Source organism: Myotis myotis, unplaced genomic scaffold, assembly GCF_014108235.1.
Source record: "Myotis myotis isolate mMyoMyo1 unplaced genomic scaffold, mMyoMyo1.p scaffold_m19_p_18, whole genome shotgun sequence".
Taxonomy (NCBI): Eukaryota; Metazoa; Chordata; class Mammalia; order Chiroptera; family Vespertilionidae; genus Myotis; species Myotis myotis.
In genome coordinates, this window is record NW_023416322.1 from 43,064,774 (window position 1) to 43,091,864 (window position 27,091).

The 27,091-nt window shown below is 52.2% G+C and overlaps 6 protein-coding genes and 2 non-coding genes across 8 annotated transcripts; 4 read left to right on the plus strand and 4 right to left on the minus strand.

Moving 5' to 3' along the window:
- Window positions 1–2,447: 2,447 nt before the first annotated feature.
- Window positions 2,448–2,759, minus strand: LOC118673327 (histone H4). Its single transcript, XM_036343954.1, has one exon. The coding sequence runs from the start codon at window positions 2,757–2,759 to the stop codon at window positions 2,448–2,450; it is 312 nt and encodes a 103-aa protein (XP_036199847.1).
- Window positions 2,760–7,911: 5,152 nt separating this feature from the next.
- Window positions 7,912–14,430, minus strand: LOC118673328. Its single transcript, XM_036343956.1, has 5 exons — window positions 14,001–14,430; window positions 11,293–11,365; window positions 9,670–9,808; window positions 9,368–9,513; window positions 7,912–8,384 (listed from the first exon to the last, which is right to left on the minus strand). The coding sequence occupies exons 1-5, from the start codon at window positions 14,407–14,409 to the stop codon at window positions 7,964–7,966; spliced, it is 1,188 nt and encodes a 395-aa protein (XP_036199849.1). The 5' UTR covers window positions 14,410–14,430; the 3' UTR covers window positions 7,912–7,963.
- Window positions 9,362–10,273, plus strand: LOC118673730 (histone H2B type 1-C/E/F/G/I). The gene has a single exon (XM_036344885.1). It carries the CDS (start codon window positions 9,404–9,406, stop codon window positions 9,782–9,784), a length of 381 nt encoding a protein of 126 aa, XP_036200778.1. The 5' UTR covers window positions 9,362–9,403; the 3' UTR covers window positions 9,785–10,273.
- A 29-nt stretch (window positions 14,431–14,459) lies between the features above and the next one.
- LOC118673724 (histone H2A type 1) lies at window positions 14,460–15,554 on the minus strand. The gene is made up of 2 exons (XM_036344880.1): window positions 15,142–15,554; window positions 14,460–14,610 (listed from the first exon to the last, which is right to left on the minus strand). Exon 1 carries the CDS (start codon window positions 15,537–15,539, stop codon window positions 15,147–15,149), a length of 393 nt encoding a protein of 130 aa, XP_036200773.1. The 5' UTR covers window positions 15,540–15,554; the 3' UTR covers window positions 14,460–14,610; window positions 15,142–15,146.
- A 258-nt stretch (window positions 15,555–15,812) lies between these two features.
- Window positions 15,813–18,132, plus strand: LOC118673731 (histone H2B type 1-C/E/F/G/I). Its single transcript, XM_036344886.1, has one exon. It carries the CDS (start codon window positions 15,862–15,864, stop codon window positions 16,240–16,242), a length of 381 nt encoding a protein of 126 aa, XP_036200779.1. The 5' UTR covers window positions 15,813–15,861; the 3' UTR covers window positions 16,243–18,132.
- Window positions 18,133–21,805: 3,673 nt separating this feature from the next.
- Window positions 21,806–22,200, minus strand: LOC118673736 (histone H4). Its single transcript, XM_036344891.1, has one exon. The coding sequence runs from the start codon at window positions 22,171–22,173 to the stop codon at window positions 21,862–21,864; it is 312 nt and encodes a 103-aa protein (XP_036200784.1). The 5' UTR covers window positions 22,174–22,200; the 3' UTR covers window positions 21,806–21,861.
- Window positions 22,201–23,833: 1,633 nt separating this feature from the next.
- TRNAM-CAU lies at window positions 23,834–23,905 on the plus strand. The gene has a single exon. It is a non-coding gene; the product is annotated as a tRNA-Met (tRNA).
- Window positions 23,906–25,106: 1,201 nt separating this feature from the next.
- TRNAR-UCG lies at window positions 25,107–25,179 on the plus strand. Its single transcript has one exon. It is a non-coding gene; the product is annotated as a tRNA-Arg (tRNA).
- The last annotated feature ends 1,912 nt before the right edge of the window (window positions 25,180–27,091 follow it).

The following is a 27,091-nucleotide window of genomic DNA, read 5'->3' on the forward strand; positions in this document are numbered from 1 at the left end:
ATATTCAAGAACATCCAAATCGTAATATATTTATTTTTATAACATTCATTGCAAATTGATTCCTTAAATTCAAATATCGTGGCGTGTGGGGATGGCTGCTGTTTTGGACACGTGGCAATTAACTGGTTAAAATGTATTTTTATTGTTAATAATATTACAGGTATCTCCCATTTTTCCCACCCCAGCCCCTAACCCCCCCCCCCCCAAGGTCCTCACCTCCCTATTGCCCCTGTCCACGGACTGTGCTTATAAGTATGTCAGTTGTTTTATGTAGATGGCATTTCCCCAGGTGTCAGGCATGACTTGTGCATATGATAACCTCCAGTCTCCATTAAAAGCAGTGGTCTCTGCCTTTGTTATGCCTCCTTTTCGCCCTCCTGCGTTCTGGTTTCTTTGTTTATCCGTCCTAACCTGCTACGGCTTCTTCACCCGGCGGGTCAATGATGGTATCATTTGCCAAATAAACTAAATGGAATAAAGGATATTGAGATTTAAAACAAACAAAAAAAATAGTTGTCTATAAAAAAAATACTTTTCTCAAGCATTAAAAAATACAAATTATTTAGTTGGCTGACTTACCAACCTGACAACATACTTTTTAAGAAAATCTTTGTCAACATATTGCAGTGTTTGAATGGTCCATAATAAAAACCGAGGAAAGACAGCTTCCTACCTAAGCGGGCCAGAGTCACAGCAGGAAAATGCGCCGGACGGGGGGGGGGGGGGGGGGTAGGGGGGGAGGCCCCGAGAACCTGTGGCCGCAGGAGGGCGCTCCTCGCTCACAGACGCACAGCGAGGCCCTCGGGCGCCGGAGGGTGGGCGCGCGGGGAGGACCCGGGCCCCTCGGGCTCCGCGGGGATAGCTCACCCCGGCCTGGCCTCGGGCGGGGCGGGGGGCCGGCTGGGAATGGGGGGCCGCAGGTGCCAGTGGTCACAGCGGAGCGTCAGGAACCAGTGCCCGCGGTGCCGGCGATTGTACTGTTAATGGTCTGGGTCCCCGCGGGCGGCGGGCACTCCCGGCCCCCAGGTCACACACGTGTTTACTTAACCCCCCCCGACCCCTAACCCCCACCCTAACTCCCACCCCACCCCACCCTCACCCTAATGGCCAACCTCAGCCCCCCCCCGACCCCACACCCTCACCCTAAGCACCACCCCCACCCCCACCCCCACCCCACGGGCAGCCCCACCTCCACCCGCCCAACCCCCACCCCGCCACCGGGTGAGCGAGCTCAGCGGCGCCTCCTGCCCCCTCGCCACCCCCGCCCGTACCTCCTCCTTCCACGGGGGGTGCGGGGTCCCTGCAGGAAGAGCGGGGCCCCACGGCTGTCCCCTCCACGGAGGACTCAGGACTGGCGGGGACCACCCCCCCCCCCCGCCCGTTCACTTGCTCTTTCCCGCCCGCCCGCCCCCGTGACCCCCGGTTAAGGCCCCGCTGACATCAAACACGAGGAAACGTGTCCACAGCAACGCGAGCGCGACAGCCGCGAGGGCGTGGGCGGCCCTGGAAGGTCCCTCGGGGGGAAGACTCGGCGGTGGAGGCGGGGACTTGGCCTCCAAGCCCAGCGCTCAGGCCGCGGCCGGGGGGGGGGGGGGAGGAGGGGGGAGGGGGAGGGGGGAGAGCGGGGAGGGAGGACGGAGGCAGAGGAGGAGGGAGGGGAGGAGACGGGGGAGAGCGGGGGAGGGAGGGACGGAGGCGGGAGGAGGAGGGAGGGGAGGAGACGGGGGAGAGCGGGGAGGGACGGAGGCGGGAGCGGGAGGAGGAGGGGGAGGGTGGCGGGAAAGGCAGAGCCTGGGGCCGCGGGGGGAGCCCCGCCTCCCCGGACGCACAGCGCGGCCTCCAGGCTGAGTTAGGCCCCGAGTTCGGGCGCCGACCGCTGAGCTAGTCAGTGGGACTCACACGCTGCTGGGCCTCGGGCTCAGGGAGGGCCCGGGACTGAGAGCGGCCCAGTTCAGACCCATTGGAACCGGAGCCGCCGGTGCTGGAGGGGGTGACGGCCAGTCAGCGCGATGCCCGGGAGGAAGCGGGGGCGGGGGGGCGGGGAGGGGGGAGCCCACAGTGCGCAGACCTGCCTGACGGCCCAGGCCCGCACCGAGCAGTTTAGCGGGGAGCTTCCCCGTGAATCGGCCGGAGCCCCTTTGGGCAGAAGGTGCAGCCTCACTGGCTCGCAATCTGTCCTCTGACGGGACTCGCGGCCACGAGCAGTCAGACGGCTTCCGGGAGCCGCTCCTCCCCAACCGGCGCCTGGGACGCGGGCCCCGCAGAGGAAGGGGGGGGGGGGGCAGGGAAGAACCTTTAGGGTTAGAGACCGCCCCAGTGTACGAACTCCCGCAGCCCACCCACCCCCACCGCACACCCCAACAAAGCCCGACAGCGCGCAGCTCTTCCGGGAGGGGGTGGGCGGCCCTGAAAAGGGCCTTTGGGGGGAGCCGGGGCGGGGGGCGGGCTCAGCCGCCGAAGCCGTAGAGGGTGCGGCCCTGGCGCTTGAGCGCGTAGACCACGTCCATGGCCGTGACCGTCTTGCGCTTGGCGTGCTCCGTGTAGGTGACGGCGTCGCGGATCACGTTCTCCAGGAAGACCTTGAGCACCCCGCGCGTCTCCTCGTAGATGAGCCCGGAGATGCGCTTGACGCCGCCGCGCCGCGCCAGGCGCCGGATGGCGGGCTTGGTGATGCCCTGGATGTTGTCGCGCAGCACCTTGCGGTGGCGCTTGGCGCCGCCCTTGCCCAGGCCCTTCCCGCCTTTGCCGCGACCGGACATGGTGACCGAGCAGAAGTCAATCCCTCTGTCCCCGCGCTGGCGGCTGCAGCCTCTTAAATAACCGGGGGGCGGCCCTCATTGGAGCAGAGGGACCGGAAGAGGCGGGAACCCCCCGAGTCCCGCCCCCGCTGCAGCCTCGGGGAACGCGGGGCAGGTTTTCTGATGTTTAGAAAGTAAATTCTGACCCGGAGCGTCCACCGTGCACCCGAGAGAAACCCGTCCGCTTGGAGGCGTGCCCATCCCACGGCATCCCTGGGTCCTCCCCACCCGGGGAAGAGACAAGCACAAACCCCAAAACAGGGGAATTGGTAAAAGGGCCAAGCGACCCACCGGCTGTGGCTTCGGGGTCCACGAGCGGCCGCTCTCAGGCGGTTTGGGGCCTGTTTGCCAAACCGGGTCTTGGCGGCCTTCTCCACACGCAGGAAAACTCTCGTCAGTCAGTCAGCCATTGAGTTACTGTGGGAAACATGTCTGGCTGGTAGTTCTTTGGCAGAAAACTCATGCCGCCCAGACTTCTGTTTCTAAGGCAGAATATTTATAATACAGGCAGCACTGAAGCACGAGGCAGGGTTCCAGGGCATGTCCAGCCTAACCCGAGCATGGCAGTGCTTCCATTCAAACAAGCTGAGCTCATGCATTTAAACAATGGGGGTCCCGGAGGGGAAGAGTGTGGATTCCAGGGGCTGATGCCCTGTTCTCCGGCCTAAGGCAGAGGGTGCAGGGGTGCCCGCCCTTCCCTGGGGCTGGCTCATCCAATTCCAGGAAAGCTGTCATAACGCTGAAGCTAGAAGAAGGAATCGTACGCAAGTGACCGTGATAAGGATGCAGCCATTCCTAGAGGTTTGCATTATCTTTAAAAATCGCTGAGCGACTGCATGAGAGCGTTAAGATACAAATGATGCCCTTAGAATGCAACAGGATGTTCAAAGCAAGAGATGGTTGTGACTGTGAAAAAAGCAAAGAAAATTCAACGGAGTAAATTTGAGAATCTAATTCGCTTTATTACTCAATTCGTGAATCAGGCAGCACCCCAACTACAGCTAGAAAGGTGCTCAGAAGGGTGGTACCAAAGGGAAATTTTTTTATAGGAACAAGGATGGGGCGAGAGAGCTATTAACAAAAGGGAGGGAAGGGGAGGGGAGGGGAGGGGAGGGGAGGGGAGGGGAGGGGAGGGGAGGGGAGGGGAGGGAGGGGAGGGGAGGGGAGGGGAGGGAGGGGAGGGGAGGGGAGGGGAGGGAGGGAGGGGAGGGAGGGGAGGGGAGGGAGGGGAGGGGAGGGGAGGGGAGGGGAAAGGACTTCTCTTGGGCCCAGGCATCTTCTGTTTGGGGGAAGAGAGTTAGGGGACTTTTATCATGCAGATTGCCTCCTGCCTCCTCCCAACCTTTTTTTGGCCACTCCCCACCTAAGCATCTCTAAAATCCTAGTGCCCCCCCCCCCATATACTTCTCATTATTCAAAAAGCGAGCTCCTGTTCACGTGGAGGAAGCCTAAAAGGCCATGAGCTTGGTCTAAACAAGCTTCCAAAGAACACGGCGTCCATGAGAGAGAAAAATAAAAGAACGAAAGGACAGTTTGAAATACTGAGAAAGAAATCACAAAGAAACTGCTTAAAAAATAATAATGATATGAAGTGATAGGAAAAAAATAGCAAATTTTTGAAACACAGAGCTGAAATGCAAAAATATGTCACAATATATATTTATATACTGTATATAAGGGCCCTAGAACCTAAGAGATGCAAAAAAATCACTGTTAAGAACTCATTCTCCAATGCCCCCCCCCCCCCGTGGGGTGCGTGCCCCACTTTGGGAACCACTGCTCTAAGGGGGTGGAGGGGGCCCAGGTGACTGATTCCCTTATTAGTGCTTCAACAGAAAATTCCCCAGGGGTTGATTAAAATTACATTTCAAGGAGAGGTTGAAACTGCAGTTAGATCCAGTGTTAAATCTAGGTTTGGAATCCGGTGTTTAGCTTGAGCAATAACTGCATTTTTTGTCCTTTAACATCATACAGTTAGGATGTCCCAAGCACACTGCCCTAAACACCATGGATCAACTCAGCCAAGTTCCCCACCAGAAAATTCGACACTACAAATATCAAACCTTGAAACTGTTTACTTTAGAGGTCGGAGCAGCAATATCTCCAAAAATCGCATGCCAACATAAAGTGACTAAATCTAAGCCAGATGGGTATGTCACCACTAGGACAGCCAGAAGAAAAACAAACAAAACACCCTCTGTTGTTTACACGAAAAAAAACACACACGCATTGATTTGTTAAGCAAGGCATACAATCCTAAGCAATACAAAGTAGCAACTGCCAAAAAAAAAAAAAAAAAAAAAAATTGGTACAGATTTTTTTTTTTTACAACCTTAATTTAAAATACAGTCCCCAAGCCCAGTTTCACCTAATGGAGACATCCTATATCGTTATAATATCAAAACCAGTAATGGGCATTGGCAAGTTACTGTCAACTCTAGACTACAGGCCTGATTCAGTCCTCACTGGTCTTACATGCCCTCATTTGGCCATGTTTGTGTGTAGATAGCCCCATGCAATCTTACGCCCTGGGTAGCGGTGTAACCACCACCAGGATGTAGATACAACACTTCCACCATCACCAAGGAACTCCTTATGTTCCCCCTCTGTAGGCCCATTCACCCACCTCTCCCACGCCCTGGAGCAATCACCAATTTGTTATCCACCTCTGGCTTTGCCATTTGGAGAATGCTCCGTGAAATGGAATCACACAACATACAACCTTTGAAATAGGCTCTTTAGCCCGGCTGGTGTGCTCAGTGGTTGAGCATCAATCTATGATCTAGGAGGTTGCTGGCTTCATTCAGGTCAGGGCACAGGCCCAGGTTTCGGGCTTGATCCCCAGTGTGGGGCGTGCCGAAGGCAACTGATCGGTGATTCTCTCTCGTCACTGATGTTTCTATCTCTGTCCTTTCCTCTCGGGAATCAATAACAATATATTTTAAAAATAAAAAAGTGAAATGGGCTTTTTCCACTGAGCTTTATGCCCTTGATTCCCAGCCATTGCCAGCGGCTTCCCTTGTCATTGCCGAGTAGGACCCAGTCGTATTGATGTATGGGAATTTGTGCTCTCTACGTAGGAAACTTTCAAACCTGCACAGAATTTTTGTTTATTTTGAGCTAAACAGAATTGCCAGGAAGGAGCATCTGAACAGATTGAGGAAAACGCTCTGGAAAACTGTGGTTTTACCACTTATTGTATTCATCAGAATCAAAGGGGGAGATGTAAGGTGGTTACATGAAATTCATTGGCGATAGGTAGGGAGGTGGGAGAAAGCAAAGCAGGGAAACCTCTGGGATTGGACACAAAGTAAAAGAAACAGACACATACTTCTTTGAAATTTGTGGCTATAGGATAGTTAACATTAAACAATTTTTTAAAAATTCTGTATTAGTTAAGGTATTACAAATGTGTCCTCATCCCCCCCCCCCCATTAAACCCCCATCCTCCCCCACACACACACACTCATGCTCCCATCCCCCTGTTGTCCATGTCCATTGGTTTGGCTTATATGCACGCATACAAGTCCTTTGGGTGGTCTCTTCCCCTTGCCCCCTCTCTCCCCTACGTTCCCTCTGGGGATTAATAGTCTGATGGCTGTTTCTCTGTCTTTGGATCTGTCCCTGTTCATCAGTCTATGTTTTTCTCTATAATCCACTAATGAGTGAGATCATGTGGTATTTATCTTTCTCTGACTGGCTTATTTCACTTAGCATAATGCTCTCCAGTTCCATCCACACTGTTGCAAAAGGCAAGAGTTCCTTCTTTTTTACCACAGCGTAGAATTCCATTGTGTAGATGGACCACATTAAATTTAATGTTAACATTAAACAATTAACACCATAAAATAACGATAACGGGATTTGTGGTTCCTGCCCTGGGGGGATTGTCCTGGCATTCCAAAGGTGGGTTATCCTAGATGCAAAATGACAATAGATTCAGTTCAGGTAAAAACTGACTTTTGTCAGGGAAGGTACCAGCTGGGGCCCTGAGGACCCGCCACAAATCGCTTTTAATTAGAAAGTTTTCATGTCAGCTCGCCCTACGTGGATACTTTCCACCTCTGCAGGCCTCCCCACTTCCCGGCAGCCCCCCCTTCCCTGCAGGCCTCCCCTTCCCTGCAGGCCTCCCACCTTCCCTGAGATTGTCGGGTGTAGCCTGTGGCCCCTTTTTCCTTTTCTGTTTTCCACCCTGTAATAAACATTCGTCCATGGAAAGCTAACAGTACACAGCTGTTCCCACTTTAGGACTACTACTAATGAAGCTTTTCTAAACTTTAACAAGTACAGGGGTTGTTTCTTCCCCCTAACCACACTGCAACCCATTTGGGTTTAAGTTTGTATTTCCTGCCTTCCACCTTAAAATTACGATTCTTACAGGGGGTGTTCCTGTCGCTATGGTAACTGGTAGCCTAGTAACCCTTTCCACATTCACGTAAAAGCACAGGGGTTGCCATGGCGCTTGGAAGTTAGCGTCAAGGCAGAAACATGGGGCGGGGCAGCCCGATGATCCTGAACCTGAATCCTGGGTTCTGCGGCTGAGGACCGGCTCCAGCAACGTGCGGCTGTTGTTAAACTGCAGGGAATGCCAAGTTCTGGCTGCTGCCGGGGATTCGGTTTTACTCAAGTGCGGAGCCATTGACTGAACAGACGCCATTGCTTACCCACCACCCCGGGGAGGGGAGTCCCACCATTCCGTGAGCAAACTTACTAAACCCTACACGCTGCATGGCCCGAGACACAGGACTTCCTTCTGGAGGAAAAGTGGGAAACTTGGCCTCCCTGGTTGAGGAATTCCAGCAAAGAACGGGTTACACAAGGACCATGGTTTCAGGCCTAGTAGCAATGTATTTCCAAAGGAGGGTGCAGGCTGCAACGCTGAATGCCTGGTTAGAGCTTTAGCGACAACTCCAGGCCTCCCTTGGGGGGAAGCCAGCTTTCCACTAAAAGCACAGCCACGCATTAGGCTGGGGTTCCTATATAGGAAAAACTGAATGCAGGCAAGCGGCCTCTGGGACAAGGAGTACGGCAACCACAGCGCCTATCCCACCTGGAAGTAGTTGTTTGGGGAACAGATTCCGGTTTTGCTTACAGATCTCCCACTGAAACTCTAGGCGGCTCTGAAAAGAGCCTTTGGGTTTTGGTGCAAGTGGATAGGATGGAGCTCACGCCCGCTCCCCGCGGATGCGGCGCGCGAGCTGGATGTCCTTGGGCATGATGGTGACGCGCTTGGCGTGGATGGCGCACAGGTTGGTGTCCTCGAACAGCCCCACCAGGTAGGCCTCGCACGCCTCCTGCAGCGCCATGACGGCCGAGCTCTGGAAGCGCAGGTCGGTCTTGAAGTCCTGCGCGATCTCGCGCACCAGGCGCTGGAAGGGCAGCTTGCGGATCAGCAGCTCCGTGGACTTCTGGTAGCGGCGGATCTCGCGCAGGGCCACGGTGCCGGGCCGGTAGCGGTGCGGCTTCTTCACGCCGCCCGTGGCCGGCGCGCTCTTGCGGGCGGCCTTGGTGGCCAGCTGCTTCCGAGGCGCCTTCCCGCCCGTGGATTTGCGCGCCGTCTGCTTGGTCCGAGCCATTAGAGCAGATCAACACAGGTCGCTACTGAAGCCTCGGTTGGCCTCGCTCCTATTTATAACCTCAAACGCCTCCTGATTGGTCCGAATATTCAAATTCCGCGCCGCGAATTAAGCAATGTAACGGGCCGTCTGATTGGCTATCGGGTCTATTAAAAATGGAAAGTTGCTCAGTTATCTTTTGACTTAGTTCTCCGCCCTGGACCTGCCCTGTATTTAGGTATTGATCGCTCTCCTTAATCGGCTTTGTTGAATCTCCGGCAGTTTTTAATCTCCTTGTTCTGATTTACACTTGGGAGGAGGTGAAAGTGAAAGTTCCAGGGGTTCGCCACCTTCTCAAAAACTCGGCGTTTGAATTTGCGCAGTTTCGTCCTTTATTAAAGCTTCTAACATGAAAAGTATTAGATTTCTGCAGCACAAGCGCCCTCTTTCATCATTTCTAACCTTCACACAAACACTGGTATTTCTCCCATATGCGCCGTCCCCAAGAAACAGAAAAATCCCACCGCTGCGAAGGTGAGAGAGGTCTTTGAAACTTGAAAAAGCTTTAGTGTCGCCGGCTTTGACCAGACCGAACGGGGAATGTCAGCAGCATAATTTGGAACAAATTTAATATGCAGCTAACATCTAGATGCTCTTTTCTAGCGTTAGCAACCCGGTCTCTAATTTGGCTGGAAACGATAGTCAGGAATTTATATTACGCTTTGTCTGTTTAGATATGGATCGAGGCAGAGACAAGATTCATAAGTAGATACGATTGATAAGACACTTATGTAATTGTTTGCAGTGTTATGAATAAGAAAACTTTTCTAAGGGAGGAGGAAAAAAAACACCCAGGGCGGCTTCCTCATTAACAGGCAGTCAGTAAGATTTGAAATCCCCTTGATTGCGTTGAAGGTTTCTATTGGATGATTTCAGCCAATCAGAGATTGACATGGATTAAGCCCTTATTTGCATATAGGCCATACAAATATAGGCCGGCCTTGAGAGCAGCACCCATTCTGCTGGTTTTCTGTCTGAGAGCTGAGCACCATGCCCGAGCCCGCCAAGTCGGCGCCCGCCCCGAAGAAGGGCTCCAAGAAGGCGGTGACCAAGGCGCAGAAGAAGGACGGCAAGAAGCGCAAGCGCAGCCGCAAGGAGAGCTACTCGGTGTACGTGTACAAGGTGCTCAAGCAGGTGCACCCCGACACCGGCATCTCGTCCAAGGCCATGGGCATCATGAACTCGTTCGTCAACGACATCTTCGAGCGCATCGCGGGCGAGGCGTCGCGCCTGGCGCATTACAACAAGCGCTCGACCATCACGTCCCGCGAGATCCAGACGGCCGTGCGCCTGCTGCTGCCCGGCGAGCTGGCCAAGCACGCCGTGTCCGAGGGCACCAAGGCCGTCACCAAGTACACCAGCTCCAAGTAGACGCGCGCGCACGCGGCCTCACTCCTGACCCAAAGGCTCTTTTCAGAGCCACCCACACCTTCGCATAAAGAGCTCTAGTGCGGGCCACTTTTCTCATCTCTAAGGAAACTCCTTGCAGGTATGTTGGGGCAAATTGGATATATAGAGGTCGTGTGCTTTCTAAGTTATTGTTCGGGCTGGTGTGATTAGGTCTGGTTTCTGGCATGTAAGGAATTGGGCCAAGGCTATGGAACTAAAAGAGGGTCCTTGGAGAGTACCTCAAACCTCTAGCCGTGTGGTAGGCAATTTAGACTTGGAAGATTAAATAGGTATTAAAGGAGGAAGGAGATGAGAAGGAAACCTGAGACAGGCCAAAAACAAGGCCTGTTTGTTGTGGGTAATGTCTTTGGCTTTTGCAGTCTTCCCTTAACAAGCTGAGAATCAACAATGCTGTTTCAGCTGCGGAATTTTAATATGGCCTCCATTAACAAGTGCACAGATACCTGAAACGTTGGGCTAGGAGCCCCCCCCCCCCCCCCCCCCCCCCCCCCCCCGGCTCTCCTGTGGGATCACGGGGCTGAGGTGGGCTTGGTGCAGATTCTTCCCTAATTGGGGTGCTGAGTGGACAAACTAGGAAACTGTTCACTTCTTAAGAGCCCAAATGACAGGTATTAGGAAAAGAGCAGTGTCCTCATGGGCGTGCCACCTCGCTTGGACATTTAAGGTGATCAAACAAATTGGTAGTGTTGCCAAAAGCTGACATGACTTAACCTTACATTCCTAAGTTCCCTGGAGGCAGCTCTGGGAGATGGAGGAAGAGAAATGACAAAGGAAGACAGCAAGAGAGGGATTGATTAACTGAGGGTGTGGAGTGCACATTTCAATGTTTGGGCTGTAGTTAACAGGTTGAGTTTATTTGGTCCAACGTGTTTGCTCTGTGGGAGAGATGCAGGGCCAACTGCACAGCCTCCCGACGGCTGGGCCCCTTCCCTCGACTCTGGTTCTTAGGTCCACTGTCTCAGCAGAGAAGACAGTATCGGGGAGGGAGAAGGAAGGGGGAAGGGAGGGAGAAAGATGTGAGACTTGGCTGCCCATTTACAATGGATCTGAAATGTGTTAACTTGCCCAATCTCTTCCCCCCCTTGTTTGTAGCTATGCATTTTTTAATATATATTTTATTGATTTTTTACAGAGAGAAAGGGAGAGGGATAGAGAGAAACATCGATGAGAAAGAGAAACATCGATCAGCTGCCTCCTGCACACCCCCACTAGGGATGAGACCACAACCCAGGTACATGCCCTTGGCTGGAATCAAACCCTGGACCCTTCAGTCTGCAGGCCGATGCTCTATCCATCCCAGCCAAACCAGTTAGGGCTCTAGCTATGCATTTAAAATTAATTCAATGCAATTAAGTCATGAGACTCGGGGAACTTCTGTTGGTCTGTGACCCTTTCTGTTCCATCACCTTGGAAATGGCCAGCCTGGCAGTGGATTCTGAGGCCACCATTGCATTAAGGTGATTTCCCACCTGTCATTCTCGTCATTCTTCATGGCCCTGACCAAGATGTTGGCACCAGCTACAGCCCTCACATTCAGATTGTCTTGAAGGAAGAAAAAAGGAGAAGGGAATACCCCCACCATTTTTTTAAAAAACCCTGAGGGATGGTATAAGATACCATTGACCAAAAATAATGGCCGTACCTCACTGCAAAGGAAGGTTGGGGTGTTTAACAACTAAACAAGAAAGGAAAATAAATTTCAGGGGACAGGGCACAGGTCATGTCTAAAAGCAAGAGAGAACATTGGGGAGTTCTTATGTCTTCAGAAGGACATGTTTCCAGTACAACGGAAATGAATTGTAAATCCTGGCCAGAATTGTTTCCGTGGGAGAGAAAGTAAGATAATACAACTCTCATTAAAATTAAATGATCACTTTGCAGTAAATAGTGCTTGAGAGCGTACGCAGCTGTGTGCAGTCAGCACGAGGATGAAAGGTCAGACTCAGTGCCTTCTGTGGACGAGGTCAGACTGAGTTTGGAGTCGCAGCAGTGATTGAAACACGCTACTGTTTTCATATACTTTCCAAGTATAACCATCTGCTACAGCAGCTGCAGTCCTATCTGCCTCAACCCTGCCTTTTTTTTTTTCTCAGCTCATTTAAGAAGATATACCAAGTTCTAATGAGCAGTCAGCATTGAGACCTCAGATCTATAATAAAATCAAACTGCCTTCGGTGCACATTGTTGTGGGTCAGTGCTTCAGAGAATAGCTAATTAATTCTATGCCGGGAATAGAATTAGCTATTCTCTATTCTATGCTGGGATTTGCAAATGCTTACTCCTGCTGAGGGTTCACAGAAGACTGACTTTCTTGATGAGACCAAAACCACCCATTTAAAGAGTAGGTTCCTAAAACGCATTCATGAGAATCACCCCAGGAGAACTGGGGACCGTGTTCATTGAGGGGCCTGGGTGGGTCTGAGACCACATTTCTAGCAAGATCCAAGCATTGCCCAACCTGCGACTTTCCCCTAGGGCCTAGACCAGCCGTGGGCAAACTACAGCCCGCGGGCCGGATCCGGCCCGTTCTGCCACCAATACGCTCATTAAAAATCCGTATTGTCAACTGTCATAAACAATAGCCTCATTATTCTGTGTGACAAGGACAAATAAAGGAAAAAATATTTCACAGGAAAGCCAAAGCTGCCTCACTTCTAACTGTACATTGACATGGGAATGACCTAAAAAAAGCTAAGGTCGCCCCAGCCGCTGCGGCTCAGGGGTAGAGCCTCCACCTGGGAACCAGGAGGTCACGGGTCAGTTCCTGGTTGGGGTACATTCCCAGGTTGTGGGCTTGGTCTCTGGGGTGGGGCGTGCAGGAGGCAGCCGGTCAATGATTCTCTGTCATCATTGATGTTTCTATCTCTCCCTCTCCCTGCCTTGCTGAAATCAATAAACAAATATATTTTTAAAAAGCAAAGATCAGCCCTCGCTGGTGTTGCTGAGTGTAAAGAGAGCATTGGTCTGCGGAAGGCCGGGTCCCAGGTTCAATTCATGTCAGGGACACATGCCCTGGTTTCAAGATTGATCCCCAATAGGGGGGCATGCAGGAGGCAGTTGATCAATGATTCTCATCATAGATGTTTCTATTTCTCTCTCTCTCCCTTCCTCTCTGAAATCAATAAAAATATTTTTTTAAAAAGTAAAGACCAAAGACGTTCGGGTGGCATGTTTCCCAGTGATCAATGACCAAACATGGGAACAAAGCTGTAGGAGGGGTCAACAGAAAATGCACCCCCGCATCCAACCTTTTGTGGGTAAAGAACCTCACCTTTCACAATGTGTGTCCATACCATCCGAATTTCACGTACTATTTCTGCCCCTTCCAGTCTTCAAACACAGGGAAACAGCTCAGCCCATTGCTAAGCACCCTTGGGACCCCTGAGACTCACCTTTACATCCTCCCCCGCTAGCCAGCAAGGCTCCTATCTGGGGACAACTTTGGCACGTGACCTGCTCACTTGTGGGGTACAAAGCAGCCCCAGAGAGGCCTAGGGGGGCATCTGAAACATCACAGGAAACTCTGAAACCAGCAGTCCCCCTTCCCCCCCGGGAGGCAAGCTGCGCAAGTGCATCCAGTCCCTTATGAAAACAGATCACCTCAATGTCCCAAACCAATTTCAAAAACCTCAGGACACATTAATAATGCAAATATATAGAAATTGTTTTAACTAAATTAAATAAATGGGTAGCTCTTAAGAGCCTGTGAGTCCGGTGAAGTCAGTTCCGGGGAAGCCAGGTTCTGTGGTGAAGCCTGGAGCCTGGAGCCGGGGCTCCACTTTAAGCGCAAAGCGTTTACTTAGCGGCTGAAGAGACCAGTGTTTCCCAGTCGCCTCCGGCGCGGAGCCCCCATGGCTAATGTGCGCGAAACCACAAATCCTGCATTGCCCGCGGGGCTTCGGGACGCGGCCTTTGTGGGAGGAAAGGGAGGACCTATTGTCTGCCTGTCCCTTTAAGATTATCACCTAATTAGTACTTCACCTGCGCAAGGTGTCGATTCTGCGCCTATAGACGCGTTCTGCATAATAACCTCACGCTTATTTACAACAAGCTGTGAGCTGCAGGAGGGGAACTAAGTTTACATCCCAGTCCTTGGCCCACAGCGCTTCTCATTGAGATTCTAGGCGGCTCTGAAAAGAGCCTTTGGGTTTCGGCGCAAGTGGGTGGGACGGAGCTCACGCCCGCTCCCCGCGGATGCGGCGCGCGAGCTGGATGTCCTTGGGCATGATGGTGACGCGCTTGGCGTGGATGGCGCACAGGTTGGTGTCCTCGAACAGCCCCACCAGGTAGGCCTCGCACGCCTCCTGCAGCGCCATGACGGCCGAGCTCTGGAAGCGCAGGTCGGTCTTGAAGTCCTGCGCGATCTCGCGCACCAGGCGCTGGAAGGGCAGCTTGCGGATCAGCAGCTCCGTGGACTTCTGGTAGCGGCGGATCTCGCGCAGGGCCACGGTGCCGGGCCGGTAGCGGTGCGGCTTCTTCACGCCGCCCGTGGCCGGCGCGCTCTTGCGGGCGGCCTTGGTGGCCAGCTGCTTGCGGGGCGCCTTCCCGCCCGTCGACTTGCGCGCCGTCTGCTTAGTGCGAGCCATTTGGAGGACAGTGAGGGGAACCAACTAAATTGAATAAAGGGGGATAGGGAGCGGAGGCAACCCTTATGTACCCTCAAAACCATGCTGATTGGTTGTGCGCTTTTTCAAAAGTCCCGCGCAAAGAAGCCATTGGCCGAAGTTAAACAAGTGAATTACTGGACGGCTGATGAATTGCTCCACTCTCTAATCTGTTTAACAAGTCTGTGATAAAAAAGAAAAAAAGGAAAAAAAGGAATTTTCTAAAGCTCTTTATTGTACCTCAAATTGTAAGTAAGGGGCCACTTGGGTATCCTGGGAAGGTGCCAATTCTGGCTCAGCGGACCTGTCTTGGGGCATAAGGATCTGAGGACCACGCGCTGAGAACAGACTCACTTGTATTTTGTGACGTTCTTTACCTTCCCGTTTACCTTTGGTTTCCCTCCTCCCTAGAGAAACTCAACACCGAGCCAAACTGTCCCCCTAATGTCTACTGAAACTCGAAAGCCTCTCCTTTACTGGCTCCCCCCAAACTCAAAGCCTTAATAACAGTCCCCTCTCCCAGGACCTCATTCAAGCGCAGGAATCACAAGTAGCAAAGACAGTTAACTCCCGATGAACGAGCTGCAGTGACTGTGGAGGAAGGTGATCATCCTGCACGGCTGGGAAGCAGCACCAAAGCTGGCTCTTTTTGAGAAAATGTGTGGCTCTGAAAAGAGCCTTTGGGTAAAATGAAAGGCAGTAGGTTGTACGCACTTGGTTTACTTGCCCTTGGCCTTGTGGTGGCTCTCGGTCTTCTTGGGCAGCAGCACGGCCTGGATGTTGGGCAGCACGCCGCCCTGCGCGATGGTCACCTTGCCCAGCAGCTTGTTGAGCTCCTCGTCGTTGCGGATGGCCAGCTGCAGGTGGCGCGGGATGATGCGCGTCTTCTTGTTGTCGCGCGCCGCGTTGCCCGCCAGCTCCAGGATCTCGGCCGTCAGGTACTCCAGCACCGCCGCCAGGTACACGGGCGCGCCCGCCCCGACGCGCTCGGCGTAGTTGCCCTTGCGGAGCAGCCGGTGCACGCGGCCCACGGGGAACTGCAGCCCGGCCCGCGAGGAGCGCGTCTTGGCCTTGGCGCGCGCCTTGCCGCCCTGCTTGCCACGTCCAGACATGATGCGCTTACAAACTTCCCAGGCAGTGTTGAGAGGATGGGGGCGGCCCTTTTTATAAACCTTTTCGGGCGCGAAACATATGTGTCATGGGTTAAGACTGCGGCTTCATCTTAACCAATCAAAATGCACATTTGGCATTCCTTCGTTCTGATTGGACAGTGCTCATTTTTTTTGACGTTGTTGTGAATAACCACCAATCAGACACAGGATTGTAATTTATCACTTTATTTGCATACGAGGCACTATATAAAAGGAACCCGTTGAGTCCTGGTCTTGCTATTTCCCTACTTCTCTTCTGAGTGCTTCAGGAGTTCTCTCGACCATGCCCGAGCCCGCCAAGTCGGCGCCCGCCCCGAAGAAGGGCTCCAAGAAGGCGGTGACCAAGGCGCAGAAGAAGGACGGCAAGAAGCGCAAGCGCAGCCGCAAGGAGAGCTACTCGGTGTACGTGTACAAGGTGCTCAAGCAGGTGCACCCCGACACCGGCATCTCGTCCAAGGCCATGGGCATCATGAACTCGTTCGTCAACGACATCTTCGAGCGCATCGCGGGCGAGGCGTCGCGCCTGGCGCATTACAACAAGCGCTCGACCATCACGTCCCGCGAGATCCAGACGGCCGTGCGCCTGCTGCTGCCCGGCGAGCTGGCCAAGCACGCCGTGTCCGAGGGCACCAAGGCCGTCACCAAGTACACCAGCTCCAAGTAGACGCGCGCGCACGCGGCCTCACTCCTGACCCAAAGGCTCTTTTCAGAGCCACCCACAATGTCTCAAAGACCTGTAGCTCCAAAAGCGGTGCAAATGTTTCAGGCAAGAAGCCTGCCCCTCCCCGCCTTGTTAGTAAAAGTTGTCTATGCAACTGGGATATTTGCTGCTGCGGTAGTTAGCAAAGAGAAGGTGGCCTAGTCTGATTTGCTCTCTTAATCTTTCATCGCCTGGTTAAGGCAGTAAGTACCTGTCCTCAGTTTCATATTTTTATCCAAACCCACAGAAAGAGCCCCTGGATTGTTTTGAGCAGCTAAATAGTACATTTTGGCAAGGTCCAGATTGTCTGACCACCCTGTAGAGTTTTAAATTCAGCTAATATCCGAGCGTATAGAGAACTGCAGGAGTCGCTGAGGGCGTGGAGAAAGTGTCCATTGTGTAAATTTCTCAGCTACCGGGAATTCCTCGGCAGGGAGGGCCTTGATTGTGCCTCCAGGGTCAGTTTCATTCAAACCCCAAGGGCTCCCAGAGTTCCCCTACCCTTGTCCAGAGCTTCTTTTTTCGTTAGCTTTTCATCTCCTAGGACTTTATTCTAAGATTTCACAGGATTTAACATTGGTGTGCTCCAGCATGTCGCTGATTTTATCCTACAATCGCCTCAGAAGGAATCTCCAATTTACAGGCAAAGGACTGAGACTTCAGGTTGAGTACTAGGCCCTTGCTCATCAGTCGAGTTGTCAGGACTTACCACAGTGTTTGTCAGGCTTTTTCTCAAGGAAGAGGCTGGTCATAGGAATGGGGAAACCGTCAAAGGCAAGTAGATGGTTAGAATGAGAGGAAAGTAGAAGTGGCCAGGAGACACACGTGTTGTGTTCTCTGAGGCCCAGCAAAATCCTTGCCAGCTAAAGTTTAAGATAGACATCAAGGTGGGAATGTAAGGATCGCCTGGCAGCCAATCAAACCTCAGAACTGCGGTGTGAAGGGGGAATCGTGGCCATTGGCAGAGTAACTCTGAGCTTAAAGAGCTCATTTTCTCCTTATGAGCAACATGGAGTTTCATGTCTTTTTTCTGCAAATGACTCGGTAACAGATCCCTATGAACGTGCAGGAATGACTCGGTTTCGTAATGGACTTTGTGAAGAAAACTCCTGGGGCCCACATATTGTGAAGGCATTTATTTCTTCCTCTCCAGAGCACGTTGAAAATACATTTTTGAAAAACAGTGTGTTCATAAAAAGAAACAAGAAGCCGAGTCCTTGCTTTATTCAAGGTAAGAGAACACACTCACATTGTGAAATGCGTTTGCTTTTCAGCTGGAGGCTGGAAACGTGCTTGTTGCCAAGCAACATGTTGATTGTGTGCCTCTTTCCAGGATAAACACTGTGCTCACAGAACACTTGCCTGTTGCGAGTGACCGCATCCCTTTCTTTAGTCTAAAGTAAAGCCAGGATAGCTTTTAATTTTTTTCAAAAACCCTATATAATAAAGAGGTGATATGCAAATTGACCCTCACGCCATCACAAGATGGTTGCACCCACAGCAGAAGCGGGCTTTCCATAAGGAGCTGAAACAAGAGATCAGCAGGGGCCTGAGGCTCCGTGGCGCTGGGGCCAGGGCGGGAGACCTCAGGCAGCATCCCCAGCCCAGGGGGATTGATGGGGACCTCAAGCCACACCCCCCACCAGGCCAGGGGACCTGAGGGTACGCTGGGGACCTAAGGCTGCATCCTCACCCAGCACTGGGCTGAGAGACCTGAGGCTGCACCCCCCACCTAGCGGGGCTTGACGAGGGTGGGCCAGTGGGCCTCCGTCTCACCCAATGGGGGTGGGGCTGGCTGGGGCTGGGTCTCACCCAATTTTGAGGTGCATGCAGGAGGGTGGGGACTTGACTCTGGGTCTCGTGGCATGGCCCAGACTCTGACAGGAGGAACATTTTCATGTACATTTTACTAATTTTCTTTCATCTCTGACACTTCTATTATAGAGCAAGGGCAAATAGCAATATTAAAATATTTCCTCTAATTAATTCCCTTTTAATGTGCACAAATTTCATGCACTGGGCCACTAGTAGTAAAAAGCAGAAGTATTCAAGAAGAAAAAGCATACGCTGAGGGGAAATGCCCCAGGCAGGACATAGCCCCATCTGCCTGTTTGAATGCTGAGTTTCAGCCAATTACTTAAACCCTCTGTGAGCATCACCTTACATCTAAAATGGGAATAAAATGAGTAACTACCACGTGGCTTTGCTGGGGTGATCAATAGAAGATCTCTGGTGAAGCTCTTGGGGCAGTGTCTTAGGACAGAGTCCTCCCAGATATTGGCTGTGGCTACAGCCTCTGGTCCCGCTGGATCTCAGAGTCCCGAGGCCTAGAACGGGGCAGGAGGCCAAAAAGCCTGCTAACATTTGACATCAATTGGGTTCCTTGTCTGGCAGTGTGAACAGCGCAAACCCTTCTGTAACCCGACAACCAAGGGGTCCGGGCTGCCCGTCACCACTTCAGCAGAAAGAGGGTCGGATGCTATCTGAGCGTTTATTCCAATCCTGCCGGCAGCAGGGAGAGCAGCAGGTCACCCACAAAAATCTGCTCTGCCCCCCACCATAAGCCAGCTGCTTATATTGGGTAGAAGGGCAAAGATTAGGTGGGGAAGTAGGCATTACAGGCATGTGGACGCGGGCATGGGATACTCATTACAGGCTACAAGTCATGAGGGCTGGGGGGGGGGGGGTCGCAGAGAGCGGGCGCCTGGGGGCACCCGGGACCAGAGAACAGGTGACAGGGGCTGGGCGCTGTAAGGAGCAGGTTCCTCCTGGATGAGACTGCTTTGGCCATCAGGTTGTCAATCTTTCCATAACAGACTTAGACAGAGATCTGTGTTCTCGAGGTCCATCTTCTCAAATCAGAAGCTAGGGAAGCCACGGGAAGAGGAAAGCCAGCTTTGGACACCGGGCTTTGAAGCAGAGTCCCACACTGGGTTCCAGGCCTGGGAACCCCCTGGAGTTGCATGTAAAACACGGGAGGTGCCTGGGTGCATCTGGGGGAGGACATGCATATCCATGGCTGGAGCCCCAGAGCGATCTTCCCAGGCTCTAACATCCACTCCTTCCTGGAGCGAGTTCCAATTTTATTGCCTCCTCCTTGCCGAGGGCATTTCCCCACATCTGTCAACCAGGATCACAGTTCTGCGAATTCCTCAGGGAGAAACTGTTAGAACAAGGGCCTCGGGTCTGGGCAGCTCTTACTACATGTCACTCTTGGTAAATATGAAAATATCCTACAATGTGGATGAGGTTGCCCACCACAAGGAAGAAACCAACATGTAGTTAACCTGGTTTAGAAACCAACATGCAACTGACAAAATCCTGTAATAAGCCCCGGCTAAGCCTCCCTCCCGCAGGCACGGCTTTGGAAATGATTGCCCTGCCCCCTGCACTTGTCGCAAGTAAAAAATAAAATGGGCCGGAACCGGTTTGGCTCAATGGATAGACCGTCGGCCTGCGGACTCAAGGGTCCCAGGTTCGAATCCGGTCAAGGGCATATACCTTGGTTTCGGGCACATCCCCAGTAGGGAGTGTGCAGGAGGCAGCTGATCCATGTTTCTCTCTCATCCATGTTCCTAACTCTCTATCCCTCTCCCTTCCTCTGTAAAAAACCAATAAAGTAGATTTTAAAAATAAGTAAATAAATAATAAAACCGTTTTCTTTCAACAAGACTTGTGTTTCTTCGGTTCTGTTACTCCGAACTGAGCCCCTGTGTTCAGTTAGAGGTTGGTCTGCAGGACCTGAGGGAACAGCTCGACTCGGGACCTTCTCCCCTTTGCTCCCTGGGTGCAGCCACAGCAACTCCTGGCCACCTCCCGGCTCTCCTTCCTGGTCTCCCTTCTACTTGGCACTTTCTCAATTTTCTTCCCCACTCATCGCCTTATCCGCAAAGCCTTCCATGGCCATGCCATTTAAAAATATCACCTAGCCAGAAAAAGTAAATAAGTCAATAAAATAGAGTAGAAAGATCGCCTATCCGTGTTTCAGTGGACTTCATAGCCCCGAGCACATCTGACACAGTTGTTCTTGTTTTGTTGTCCCCCCAATAAATAAGTAGAAGCCCCATGTCCACAGAAGTATTTCGCTCACCGTCAGTCACTGCTGTAACTCCCAGAGTGTGTGTGATTCCGTGTCCGGTTCATGCTACTCAATCTTTTTGTTTGTTAAAGTAACACCCTCCTCAAACCGGTGCCTCAGCTCCAATGACATCTGATATTTTTCCTGTTTAAGTACTGGAGTCCATATCTTTAAAATAGATGGGATTTAAAATTACATTGATGTTTCCTCATCTCAAAGTGATGGGGGGACTTGTAATATGATAGATGGAGCACCTGAATTAATCTGAAAGATAATCACATTATTTTGAAATTCTGAAATACATCTATATATAATAAATATAAAATGTATAAAAAGCCAGTGTCCGTGACGACCAGGGCGGCGGGTCACCATGAGGTGCACTGAGCACCTCCCGGTCCCGGCCCCGCGGCCCACAGGCTCCGATGGCAGCGGCGGGCGGGCCCCTAACATCCCCGATAAACTCAGCGCCTGACAATCAAACCCGAGCGTAAAACATAAGTTGGCTGATGAAAGCTTGAACTGAGCGTTTAACAGCAAAAGATGAAGCTCGCTTTTAAGGAAATGGGGGGCGGGCCTGAAACAAGCCTTCGGTGGAGGAAAGAGAAATTGCTGAAAATGGGCGACTTCGCCCCGAAACCAGAGAAGCCCTTGGAGTTCCAGCGCGCAGCCCGCGTCACGGGCGGGAACTGGAAGGAGAGAAGGTGGAGGAGAGAAGGTGGTGGGGGAGGAGGGAGGAGGAGGGGAGGAGGAGGGGTAGGAGGAAGGCGGGAAGGGAGGGACGGAGGCCGGAGCGGGAGGAGGAGGGAGGAGGGTGGCGGGAAAGGCAGAGCCTGGGGCCGCGGAGGGAGCCCCGCCTCCCCGGACGCACAGCGCGGCCTCCAGGCTGAGTTAGGCCCCGAGTTCGGGCGCCGACCGCTGAGCTAGTCAGTGGGACCCACACGCTGCTGGGCCTCGGGCTCAGGGAGGGCCCGGGACTGAGAGCGGCCCAGTTCAGACCCATTGGAACCGGAGCCGCCGGTGCTGGAGGGGGTGACGGCCAGTCAGCGCGATGCCCGGGAGGAAGCGGGGGCGGGGGGGCGGGGAGGTGGGAGCCCACAGTGCGCAGACCTGCCTGACGGCCCAGGCCCAACACGCGAGCAGTTTCACTGGTAATTTTTTAATCGATCTAAGTTCTTATGGGGAGGGTTGCAGCCTCTCGTCCTCGCAATTTGTACACTAATCTGAACGCTCGCCAGACAAGTCAAAACCAGCTCGGCGGGACTTCCGGGCGACACCAGTGCACGGTCCCAAGGGAACAAGGGAGCACAAGGTACCCGCCAGGGGAAGGCGGGGTGCCAAGGGCCTGTCCTCCACTGGGGTGCGGAATGGCGGGGACCGCTCCCGGGTACTCACGCTCGTCTCACACACACAACAAACCAGAAAGCCGCGCGCAGCTCTTCCGGGAGGGGGTGGGCGGCCCTGAAAAGGGCCTTTGGTTTTGCTGTCGAAGGCAGTGGTTTGGGGCCTCAGCCGCCGAAGCCGTAGAGGGTGCGGCCCTGGCGCTTGAGCGCGTAGACCACGTCCATGGCCGTGACCGTCTTGCGCTTGGCGTGCTCCGTGTAGGTGACGGCGTCGCGGATCACGTTCTCCAGGAAGACCTTGAGCACCCCGCGCGTCTCCTCGTAGATGAGCCCGGAGATGCGCTTGACGCCGCCGCGCCGCGCCAGGCGCCGGATGGCGGGCTTGGTGATGCCCTGGATGTTGTCGCGCAGCACCTTGCGGTGGCGCTTGGCGCCGCCCTTGCCCAGGCCCTTCCCGCCTTTGCCGCGACCGGACATGATGGCAGCGAACAGATAAGTACTGAACAGGCTGAGGAACAGAGGCAGCCCACTTATATACGCGGAGTGCGGACCTAATTGGAAACAGAAGGCGCGCAGAACTTCCGCCGGATATAGGCCCTCGCGGCCTCGCGCTGGGTGACGTCACCGTGAATGGAGTCCCGCCTCCCGCGGCAAGTCCTGGGTCCCCGGATGAGGATTTCTGGCATTAACTGCTGAAAACTAACGACACTGACCATTTTTTTGTGCACAAACACCGGAAACGGTAGAGAATTTTATAAGTTTATTGGAGCCAAAATGACGACACGCGAGGGGGCGAGATCTCAAATGCTCAGGAGGACAGCTTTGTAGCTTCTTTCACGCACTTGCCATGCGGGAGGATTCCACCAACGCGGGGAGAAACGAGGTGCAGGAGAGAACAGCACCCTGGAGGGCGGCTGCGCTGGAAAAGGAGGATCCCTTCTGGGGGCTCGGGGGTGTTAACAGATGCACCAGGACAATGGGCAGGGCTCGCTTAAGGCAAGATAACCTTTCATTGAATTGTAAGATTGGGGCTTGGCTCCCCACCAAGACCCACCTGTGGCCCGACCACCCTGGGGGGTTACTTTCGTTCATGAATTTATTAGAAACCCTCTTTCCTTCCCACATTTCACACGGGTTGGAGGTAGCCGCGCCTGTCCAGTGAGTTGGCGCCCAGGGCACACATATTGAGAGGCGTTCGCTGGACTCGCAGGCCGACAGGGCAGGGTCCAGGGGAAACACAGGCCGGAGGAACCAGACAGGGAAGTGTGAGCAGCCTGATCACAGGAACCAACAGGCAGAAATAATGGAATGTGTCTGGACTCAGGTGGGAGGCATATGAAAGGAGGGAGGGCCTGTGGCAACAGGTGACCTGACGTATAGGAGCAGGGAGTTCAGGTCCGTGCTGGGCAAGAACAATGAGGGAATCGATCCGGTGGCGACACAGGTAGACACAGAGCAGCTTGTAGCCCGATATACCTAGACCGGCTGGCTTCACCGCCAGCCCATTACCCGGCCCCGCTCTGAATCTGCTTGTAATAAAATGTCCACGGCTTTGCTTAAATCTTCTGGTCCACGGTCCTCAATCTTCGGCATCGCGAGACACGACCCCGGGAGGAAAACCTCGGCTCACCGTTCAGGTTTTCACTGTTATCCGGCAAAGCCTTTCCAAGCAACCTCCACCCCCAGCCCCACCTCAGCCGGGCAGGAGTCTAAAAACTGTCGTTTCCCCCTCGCCCCCGCCCCCCGCCCCCGCTCACACACACAGACACCAAACCAGGGGAATCCGACCAAAAGGGTGTTCTTCCCGAAGGTGGGGCCACGGAAGCCCGGGTCCCTTCGCGGCGAGGTTATTTTTTTCTTCCCTGTGTATTAAAGCCGGTAATTCTCATTTCACTCTCCAGCCACCCTCGCCTCTGCGCCCAGTCACTCATGTGTGTCAATGTTTACTTCTCTGTTCCTAGTTTTGTCTGCTCTCTGATTCTGGTAGCGACATTATTCCAAACAGAATTGGCAACTTGTGGAAGCGAAAGTATTGGGATAAATAAATAGGTGCTTTCCTACGAGCTATTTTTAGAAACGAACGTCACTCGCTTTTGAACAGAGTTAAGTAGGTAGATAGAGAGCCTGCGAGGCAGGGAGCAGAGTGGCGCAGCGGAAGCGTGCTGGGCCCATAACCCAGAGGTCGATGGATCGAAACCATCCTCTGCTAAGTATTTTTTTTCCCCCTTTTAAAATTCTGCAGTTTATGTTCACAATAAAAAACAACAAGAAAAGCCGAGACAAACGAGCCAGTAGGACCAATACTCCCAGGGCGTGCAATTTAAGGAAAGTAAGGAAATGCCTCTGCATGCAGCTGACTTTACCTTCTAACGAGGTGCTCGAGGTCACCCACGCGCTAACAAGCTCGAAAGGAGCCCCTCTGAGCACAATTTTTCATCCATACCGCGTTATTGGGCCAAACACCCTACGGAACATTATAAAGTCTGTAAACACCTTGTCCATCGAATGAGCTATTGAAACACGTGTTTTGTGTAGATGTGTGTATTAAGTGTAAATATTGTTAACAGTCACAATTTTTGTACTCCGGCCAAAGTGGGCTCCTTTAATTTATTAATATATGGACGCCTCAAAAAATAGTAACGGCCCTGGGCCTCTTTAAACCCCTGAGAAACGCTAAGAAAAGCATTCTTTTCTTCAAATGGATGGAGACACCGTGTGAAAGCGCTCTAATCTCACATTATAACAATCACGGGCAATAGGGTAGTGAAGATTGGGCGGGGCGAGGGGGGTGGCTGGAGGAGGGGGAGAAAGCGGGGGCGGGAACCGGAGATATTTGTAATACTAACAACAACAACAACAATTTTTTTTTAATGAAAAAAATATCAGAGAAAGCACCAGAAGAGCATGGGAGGTGGAAGGGCAGGTACCCACGCAGAATGGCGAGAGGGTCACGGTGCAGATGCTTCCTGATAGTAAGACGCCCTTATGGGTGCGGTTACCATGGCAACTGTCCAGACAGCTGACCCAAGTATCGAGAGACTGAAAATAGTGAATGTGAGTGAGTTGATAAGGAACAATGAGTTCGCTTATTAGAAAATATCCCTTGATGCAGACAATATGCAATACTTTGGCATCGCTTAGGAGCCCAAACTCCAGCTTTCTGCTCAGCAGGGGCAGACTGACTGACTTTCCTTTCCACAGAGTCCCCATATGCCACAAGACTTAAATGATTGTCAGTTTCAACCTTTCCCCAATCCCGACTCCGTGGCCCCAAATGACCCCACATTGTCTAGAATTTCCATCTTTTTAAAGGCGAAAAAGCCCAGGCGACATAGCCTGTGCATCAGGACGTGACGTGAAGGACTCAGGACTCGATGCTTTTAAATATTTCAGCAAAGTGAGTTGCTAGCGACCACGTGGCCTAACGGATAAGGCGTCTGACTTCGGATCAGAAGATTGAGGGTTCGAATCCCTTCGTGGTTAACTTTAGCTTCTGCGTTCTCTTTTGCCAATAAACTGCCCTAATCCATAAAAGAGGGTCAGGAGTCAGCAGTTTCACCAATGTCTTTTCACTTTCTTTCTTTCTTTCTTTCTTTCTTTCTTTCTTTCTTTCTTTCTTTCTTTCTTTCTTTCTCTTTCTTTCTTCTTTCTTTCTTTCTCTTCTTTCTTTCTTTCTTTCTTTCTTTCTTTCTTTCTTTCTTTCTCTTCTTTCTCTCTTCTTTCTTCCTTTCTTTCTTCTTTCTTTCTTAAGTTCTGGCTGCTGTGGAGTCTATGTTACTGTTTTTCACTCTTCCCCTCCTGTTCCACCTTCCTTTCTTCCTTCTGTTGTATCCTCATCAAACGGATGAGAACAGCCTGCGTTCCAACCCCAATTACAGAGCGGAAATATTAAGGTCATTCAAAGAGCTCAGGTGTTTACAGAAGTGTGCATGCAACAGACCCATAGAGAAGGCAGCTGTGCAAAATATAAAGACACACATTTCTGTGCCTGCGTAACTGATTTTAATAATGATTTATAGGGTGAAGAGAAGGTAATTTCCAACTGCTGACTTCCTGGTGAAACATGGTCTTTGGTTTTGTATCTAAATATTGGTTCAAACGTGGAGGCCATGAGGGCTCTTGCCAGGTGAAAGCAGTGAATAATTAAAACAAGGTAGAAAACAACCACAAGGTAGCTATGGGCCCTTTCTTTCCCAGCCTGTTTCTTAGAGCTCCTGTCTGACTGGCTTCCACTAGTCCTCTGTGAAGTCCAGATTGTACAGAGAGAGCAAAGAGGCTTCCCTCTTTTGTACGTAATGTATTCATTCCTCTTTCCTTCCCTCTTTGTTTAGGGAGAAAAACAAAGCCTTTGGGTTTGAGAAAGGTGATGGGCTGAGGCAGAATTGCCCCAGATCTCCCTCCTTACTTTAGGACACGTTTATAGTAAGAGATGGCCACGTTTAAAACCACCCTTTAACGTGAATTAAAAGGAGGACACATCCCGCAGGTCTTTTACGCTTGGATGAAGTTTCAATCCCTCCCCCTGCCACCACACACGCACAACAGGCCTTTGTCTGTTTTACAACTATCTGTTGAATGTTTACAGTGTGCAAACTTGGAGAAACAGGGTTTAAAAGGCTGGGGCACATCCTTAAAACCTTATTCTCACAGAAGTTAAAGTGGGGAGGGAGTGGCACCAGGGGAAAGACTGCACAGGCATCCGTAGCATCAATAATTGCCTCTGATTCTTTGTGGGAGAAAAAGCAACATATACAAAGCATATCGGGTATGACCCAATTCCTGAAGACTCCGCTTCGGCTTGCAATCAGGACCATCGCCTCCCCAGCTTTTATTTCCAAGATTAAGCGGGTCATCGTGTGTAAGCCATCTTGGAGCCATGTAATCCGGATACGCCATCTATTGTTAGGTGAAATTCAAACACAGGCGTTGCTTTAAAAATCCATGCTTCCTGGGTCCCAGTCTTCATGAGGCCTTGGGAGGTCCGCTGACTTCCGACGCGTGTACTCCAGGAGTTTCCAGGTCTCAAAAGTTGCAATCCCAGTCCCGGACTTGAACACGTTGGAAAGGCCTCATCACCTCAACCACTTGTTCTTAAAAACAAAACAAAACACAAACAAACAAACAAAAAGAAAAGCACTAGGTTTCCATGAACCTTAAAAGGAAAGACTGGGTTCGTCTGCTCTCTACCTCAGTTTCCTCGTCTGTGAGATGGAGACAGGTGATGGGGGGGAGTTTCAGAGAGATTAATCTCTACCGTCCCCTCAAATTGTGTCTCTCTACACTGGGTGCCCGGCCACTTGCTATAGTTTAGTCTAAGGTGAACACAGGCGACAGGTGAGATTTTTATGGGCGTACGTGCTAAAATTAAGATGTCCATGGCAGAAGAGAACCAAAG

What these genes read in the sequence shown, in the direction of transcription:
- LOC118673327 (XM_036343954.1), bottom strand. Translation starts at nt 2,759, where the DNA reads ATGTCCGGTCGCGGCAAAGGCGGGAAGGGCCTGGGCAAGGGCGGCGCC.
- LOC118673730 (XM_036344885.1), top strand. Translation starts at nt 9,404, where the DNA reads ATGCCCGAGCCCGCCAAGTCGGCGCCCGCCCCGAAGAAGGGCTCCAAG.
- LOC118673328 (XM_036343956.1), bottom strand. Translation starts at nt 14,409, where the DNA reads ATGGCTCGCACTAAGCAGACGGCGCGCAAGTCGACGGGCGGGAAGGCG. An exon ending in CATCCGCGGGGAGCGGGCGT is followed by an intron (nt 11,366 to 14,000) that starts GAGCTCCGTCCC and finishes TCTTCCTTCAAG; the next exon opens with ACAATCTGAATGTGAGGGCT. An exon ending in ACAGAAAACCAGCAGAATGG is followed by an intron (nt 8,385 to 9,367) that starts GTGCTGCTCTCA and finishes CGACCTGTGTTG; the next exon opens with ATCTGCTCTAATGGCTCGGA.
- LOC118673724 (XM_036344880.1), bottom strand. Translation starts at nt 15,539, where the DNA reads ATGTCTGGACGTGGCAAGCAGGGCGGCAAGGCGCGCGCCAAGGCCAAG.
- LOC118673731 (XM_036344886.1), top strand. Translation starts at nt 15,862, where the DNA reads ATGCCCGAGCCCGCCAAGTCGGCGCCCGCCCCGAAGAAGGGCTCCAAG.
- LOC118673736 (XM_036344891.1), bottom strand. Translation starts at nt 22,173, where the DNA reads ATGTCCGGTCGCGGCAAAGGCGGGAAGGGCCTGGGCAAGGGCGGCGCC.